Source organism: Pteropus alecto, unplaced genomic scaffold (assembly GCF_000325575.1).
Source record: "Pteropus alecto unplaced genomic scaffold, ASM32557v1 scaffold41, whole genome shotgun sequence".
Classification (NCBI taxonomy): domain Eukaryota; kingdom Metazoa; phylum Chordata; class Mammalia; order Chiroptera; family Pteropodidae; genus Pteropus; species Pteropus alecto.
This window is the reverse complement of record NW_006430464.1, coordinates 706,409-712,932: the sequence shown is the minus strand read 5'-3', so window position 1 is coordinate 712,932 and position 6,524 is coordinate 706,409. Positions and strand designations below refer to the sequence as shown.

Below are 6,524 nucleotides of genomic sequence, written 5' to 3'. Positions count from 1 at the left end.
AGAGAGAGAGAGAGATGGGGGAGGGCACGAGGGGACAGACACCCTGAAAATGCAGAAGCAAAAAGTAGAAGAAGGAGTTATGGAGTCAAATGGACCAGTTGGATGGTTCGTAGCAAGGAAGCCATGGAATGTACTAGAAGAGGCAAGAGCTAGACACGAAAGGAAGCCACTGCCTAGCTTGTCGCGCTTCATTTACGGGCCTACAATAACTGCCTCCCCCTGCCCCGCCCCCGCCCCCCACAGCTTTCCCGAGGCGATTTGCACTAAGCCTTTGCTCTAATGGAAATGCCCCCCAATGTCCTTTCCTCCACACTTCAATTCGGACCCCAGCAGGGACATGCTTCACTTCCTCCTACCACAGCAGTCACCTCCTGACAGCTCCAAGCTAGGAGAAAAGCTGCTATTTCTCTTGAGAGAGAGAGAGAGAAAAAAAAAAACCCGTCTCTCAGACATTTGGGGCTGTCGACGTTGTTTCTTCACCTGGGCCGTGGTTTTCGGGGTGTTCGTGAGCACGTATTTAAGCTGTTCCTACACTTCCTGCACCCTACTCTGCATATCTCACAGTTTCGACAGTGGAGGGGGACTCTCTCCCCAAAGTTGAATAACACTTTAGCTGCTCAAGACAAAGAAAGAGAAACCCTTTCGAGTCTGTCTTTCACAGGACAGCCCATTGGATATCAGAAACCTTACTTTGGAATTAACCCCTCATTCTTCCAAGTCTTTCCAGAAAAAAAAGGGGGGGTCCCATGGCCAGAGTGACCATGGCGGTTCTGGTCTCTCTAGACCTCCTGTCAAGCCTCTCGGCATGGCACAGACCCTGTCCCTTCACCCTCAATGGCAGCGCCGAAGTACAGACAGGCAAGGAGCTAGATGAAGGTTGTTTATTGAGGGGGACCCAGAGCTCGTCCTGGGCTCAGCCCTTGCTGCCTATGGTCTTCTTGATCCAGTCCAGGTAGCGGCAGAGGTTAGTGTAGACGCCGGGTCTCTGGGGCTTCCCACAGGGGTCTGATCCCCAGGATGTGATACCCTGGAGAACTCCATCACACACCAGAGGGCCCCCGGAATCGCCCTGGAGGGGGAGCAGAGGGAGAGTTTCACCTGAGATGCCTTCCTAAGTAGCCAGCACTTAGTACCTGCCCTGCGAAGTGATCGGTCCCCTCCAGCCAATGGGGCTAAGAGCCTTGTCCCCTGGAGCCTAGAGTTTGCTCGGGGAGAGAGAGATTGTGAGAGAAATGGGAGGACTTCCAGGGATGAGGTCATGGAGAGGGTGCCTGAGGACGATGAGGAAAATCCTGACCCACGAGAGAAGAGAACACTCTCAAGGAGGCAGCGGGGACTGAACTGATGTCTCTTCCAATTCTGGCCTCTGGTGAAGGGATCAGGGAACCCAGTTATCAAGCATGGGATAAAGGTGCAGGATTCTTGTGAACACACACACACACACACACGCGCGCACGCGCACGCACACACGCACACAATGGTGGGAGTCCCTGTGCAGAGACACCAGTGTTTCCACGAGCCATCCAGAGAGACTGGATTTCATGGCGCGATCACTAATAGAAATGACTGCATTCCTGGCCAACGGGGAAGAAAAAGCATTGAAGCGTCGTCTTCAAGGACCAATAGCTGGGGGATGGGGGGTGGGGAGGGGGCTTCCATGAAGGGGACAAAGCCGGGAGAGCCTCGAGAACTGGCCTTGCAGCCAGCGGGAAGGAAAGGGAGTGTTACATCTATGGCAGAACCCCAGGTTTGTCATCTTGAGGATGGGGAGTCACAGAGGGAGCACTGAGGTCCGTGCTGCCATTGCCTGGCCATGTGGGGACACAGCAATGCTCCCCTAAGGGACCAAGGCCGTTGTGCTGGGGAACCCAGTCAGGCACCCAAAAAAGTGGCTGGTCAGTCACCCGCTTTAGCCCCTTCCGTGCCCGAACTGCCCCCTGCAGGCCAGGGATCCCGGGACAATGACAGAGACAATCCGACGTTCCTGACCCCTGCGCTGTGTGACCTGCAGGAAGACTGTGGCCCAGCACCCCGTAAACATAGGCCCAGCCGCCCTGGGTGCTGACTCTTTGGGGGTCACCCCGCTGCTGCCACATCTCCAGGGGCCGCAGGGGCTGACGGAGGAGGGAGGAAAAAATCTTTCGGATTGGTTCCTTCGGAAGTCACTCACCTGGCATGAGTCCGCCCCTCTGGTGTCCCCTGCACAGATCATACCCTCTGAGACCTGCCCAGGATAGACGTCCTCACATTGCTTCAGGGGAAAGACTTCTACTTCCGCACAGTTGAGGGTATCCGGAAAGTTCTCTGAGGAGGCAGAGGTGGTTCATTCCCAGAGAGAGAGAGAGACACCCCCTCTCCCCCACCCCCGATCCTGGCCTGGATCCAATCTGCCCCCTGTGCATCCACAGCGGACACGTTTCACAGGCAAACAGAGCCACACACCCTGCTTCCTCCTGGGTCCCTTTTAAATTAACGACGAGGGGACCGCAGGACTTCGAAGTGTCCCCTTATGACACCTCTGACCTTCTCTCTCTCCAATCTTCTGACCCGAGTCCTCCATCTCAGCGGAAGCCTACTTCTTCCGAATGTCACCTCCTCTTAGAAGCCGTCCCTGACCGTTCTAATTAAAACCCCGCCCCTCCTTCCCTCCTCGTCCTCACCCTCTGTGACCATTATAGCTCTTTACCTCATGTTTCATTTCGTACGTATGTGATCTTTGTCTATTTCCCCCGCCTAGCATGCAGCTCCACGAGGATAGAAACTCACACTGCACGGCACCTGTGCTCACAATCCCAATGCTCACAGCAGCTTTGGGCAGGAGGGCGGCCCGCCTCCTTCCATCATTCACTCACCCCCCTAATCATTCCACACATATCCATCGAGCACCCTCCTGAGCACCAGGGACGCACGACGAACACACAACGGAGAAGAAAACAGCTAGAAGCAGCGCCTTCGCGGAGCTTAAAAGTCTTAAAAATTGGTTAGTTATTTGCATTTTGCAGACGAGAAATGTGAGAGGTGGGAAGGGACTTTCCCAGAGAAAAGGGCAGAGCCACAGTCTGCCCGGATCTGCCTGATCCACGAGCGGGCCAGTGTCCACAGCCTCCCACTGGGTTCCTAGAAGTGAGAGTCGGACAGGCAGGGGCCTGAAGCCCGGAGCTGCTGCTTCCTGGTGAATCACGCTGCCTCCCTGAGCTGAGCCCAGTGTCTTCCCTGGGAAGCAGGGTGAGGGGCCACCTGGACTTCGATGTCCCAAAGGGAGGACCTCGATGGAGGTCCAGCATGAGGAGTGACCTGGGGACCTAAACTGTAGGTCCTGAGGCAGCAATGGCTGGACTCCTGGGTGTGATGGGAGATGGTGTGTGGAGTCAGGAATCCCAGGTTTAAGAGGAAGAAGGTGCTTAGAAGTCTGTTTTCTTGGGATCCTGTATATACCAAGTCTGTTAATGAGATTGTATAAAGTACACTACAGCAAAGGGTCTCAGAACATAGCATTCTCCACCATAAGGAGGGATGCGTTCATCTATCCATCCATCCATCATCTATCCATCCATCCATCCATTCACCCACTCATCCATCATCCGTCCATCATCCATCTGTCCATCTATCCATCCATCCATCCATCCATCCATTCATCATCCATCCACCATCATCCATCATCCATCCATCATCCATCCATCATCCATCCATCATCCATCCATCCATCCATCCATCCATCATCCATCCATCCATCCATCCATCATCTCTTCTTCCATCCATCATCCATCCATCCATCATCCATCCATCATCCATCCATCCATCCATCCATCATCTCTTCTTCCATCCATCCATCATCCATCCATCATCCATCCATCCATCCATCCATCATCTCTTCTTCCATCCATCCATCTATCCATCCATCCATCATCCATCCATCATCCATCCGTCATCCATCCATCCATCCATCCATCCATCATCCCTCTACCCATCCATCCATCCACCCATCCACCCACCCACTCACCCATCCATTCATCATCCATCCATCCCTCCCTCCCTCTGTCCTTCCCTCCCTCCCTCCATCCATTTTCTTGAGCCTCGCCTGACAATGTCATGTGTCAGTTTGCTTCCTTTCTCCACCACTCCTACTAATATTCTGGCCTTCAAGGTCCCTAATATGGGCCGCTTGTTAATCTCAACCTCGCGGTCACTGCCCCTTCTTTATTTCCTTCTGGAAGTGAAGCTTTGCCAATGGCTTGGGGTCCAGCGGGCCCACCAGCTCCTCCTCTCCCTTCCGCTACCTTGGGGGCTGGTAACAGTGCCCCAGCCCGAGATGGTGCACTTCTGGCCAACTCGAGGGCAGTGGTCTGTCAGGTTGATGGGCTTCACTTTGGGCCCTAGGGATGCGGGACTGCGCAGCCGAATGAGCATCAGGTCGTGATTGTGGTTATCGCTGCCGCTGTTGTAGCAGGGGTGTGGGATGGATTGAGCCACAGCCTTTTCTTGCTCCGGCTCATCCTTTTTGTGCAGACTGTGATCTCCCAGGCGTACTGTGTAACTCCTGCAAAGATGCGGACGGGTAGTTTGGGACCCGGGCAGGAGTCCGAAACCCCAGCCTCCTCATATCTCAGAGTCCAGGCCCCCAGCCCCTCCTGCCTCGCACCCGGGAGTCCGGGCCCCTTAGTCCCATCTTTGCTCGGACCTCCTCTGGGCCTCGGCCTCTTCCTCCCCCCAGCCCGGCCCGCCTCTGTGCGTCCACTCACAAGCATCCACTCACGGTTTTTTACAGTGGGCTGCTGTGATGATCCAGTTGTCGTCTATGAGGACGCCCCCGCACACCAGCCGGTCGCCCTGAAACAAGGCTGACTGCCAGGGCTGTGAGTGGGCTTCACACTCCTTGCCGCCCAGCACCTTGGGCTCCTGTGCCCTCCAGTGTCCTGCAGCTGGAGGGAGAGTGTTGGGTTGCCACCCAGGGGGGCAGTTGTGGCAGGGGCAGGGCCGGGGGGGAAGGAGGGCAGGAAAACCACCGTGCGTTCCAAGGACACACCCCAAGTTCTCCGCCTGCCCTCCCCATGTGTCCACACACTCTCATGTGTGGGGCCCCTGGCTTTCACACGCCGCCACATGGACACACACGTACACCCATGGAGGCCAGTGAGTCATCACACAGGGCTTGCTTCACACGCTCCCACATGCGTCCACATGCCCTGTACGCCCGTGTGTGTGTGTGTGTGCGCGCGTGCCTCTCAGCAAGCAGCCCCACAGGCTTGCTGTGCTCATGCAAATTTGCAGCATGACCTGACACACTCCTACCTGCTGCCTGAGTGTGATGCTTCCACCCACCCTCAGGAGGGCAAGCCCACGGAAGGCCCCTCATACAATCGCATGCTCCAAATACCCCAACGCCCCCTCTCCCCACGTGCACCTACAGACTGCCACGGCATGCCCACAGCCCACACACAACACTGGCACCTTCTGGCCCTCCTCACCTGTGCAGGCTTCCAACAGCAGCAGGAACATCCAGGTCCACATTACAGCAGGCGGTGGGTGTCCCATGGTGGGGTCTGGGGGAGGGAGAGCAAGGGGCTGAGAGGCAAGGAGAGAGGAGCCGGAAATCTTAGTAGGACCTTGAGACTGCGGAGGGAGGGAGCACCTGGAGCTGTTCTGGGTCCTGCAGGAGGAAGGGGCTGGGATCCAGGTTTCTGGGTCTGAGGAGAGAGAGCAGGGGGCAGAGGGAATTGGATTCTTATATTCCCAAGGAGGAGGCAGTTGGGGTCCCGGACACCCTCTGAGATTTGGGGAAGAGGGGGCTGAGATTCCCCAGACGGGATCTGAAGTTGGGGTCTTGGGCCCGACCCCGGAGTCAGGTGCCAGCGTCTGCGAATTTAAAGTCCAGGGGGCGGGGTCACCTACTGATTCGGACCCGGAGGAAGAGGCCCCAAGACTTCAGCTATCTGCCAGGTACAGGGTTCTGGAGCCTTTTAACTGGGAGGCCCCGCCTCCCGCCCCGCCTCCTCTCCCTCCGGAGCTGGCCGAGCATCCCGCGGGGTGAGTGAGGAGGGGCCGAGGGGCTGAGGGGCCGAAGGGACGATCTTGAGAGGGGAGGGCCTGGACTCTCCGGCTCCGGAGGCTGGGGAGAGGGGCCCAGCGCTGCGACTAGGGGTCAGAAGCGTGGAGGACCGGGGGCCCGGACATCGGGGACCGAAGGAGGAGGAGGCTGGGGGCCGGGCCTCCCGACCCCGAGGAAGGAGGGGGCTGTGGGGCCCGGACTTTGGGACCTAGGCAGGAGGAGGCTGCTGCCAATCACCCCGGGTGGGAGACAGACAAGTCCTTGGTCCTGACACCTGGGGGCGGATCTGTGCCGCCTATTGTCCCCCGGGAAGGCAGGTTTGGGAGGCACCGTGACCTGGTTTCCCCTTTCCCCGGAGGCGTCGTGACCGGCCCGAGCAGAACCCAGGAGGCTTGCTGCAATAGGGCTGGTGGAGGCAGACTCCGGACGGGACCGGCGACGGGCTCGAGGTAAGTCGCGAGGCGCGGGCGGTCCCCCG

General features: G+C 57.4%; 1 protein-coding gene across 1 annotated transcript; it reads right to left on the bottom strand.

Moving 5' to 3' along the window:
- Positions 1-913: 913 nt before the first annotated feature.
- LOC102893463 (kallikrein-8) lies at positions 914-5,532 on the bottom strand. Its single transcript, XM_006904993.1, has 5 exons — positions 5,466-5,532; positions 4,754-4,913; positions 4,278-4,537; positions 2,171-2,304; positions 914-1,069 (listed from the first exon to the last, which is right to left on the bottom strand). Exons 1-5 carry the CDS (start codon positions 5,530-5,532, stop codon positions 914-916), a joined length of 777 nt encoding a protein of 258 aa, XP_006905055.1.
- Positions 5,533-6,524: the final 992 nt, after the last annotated feature.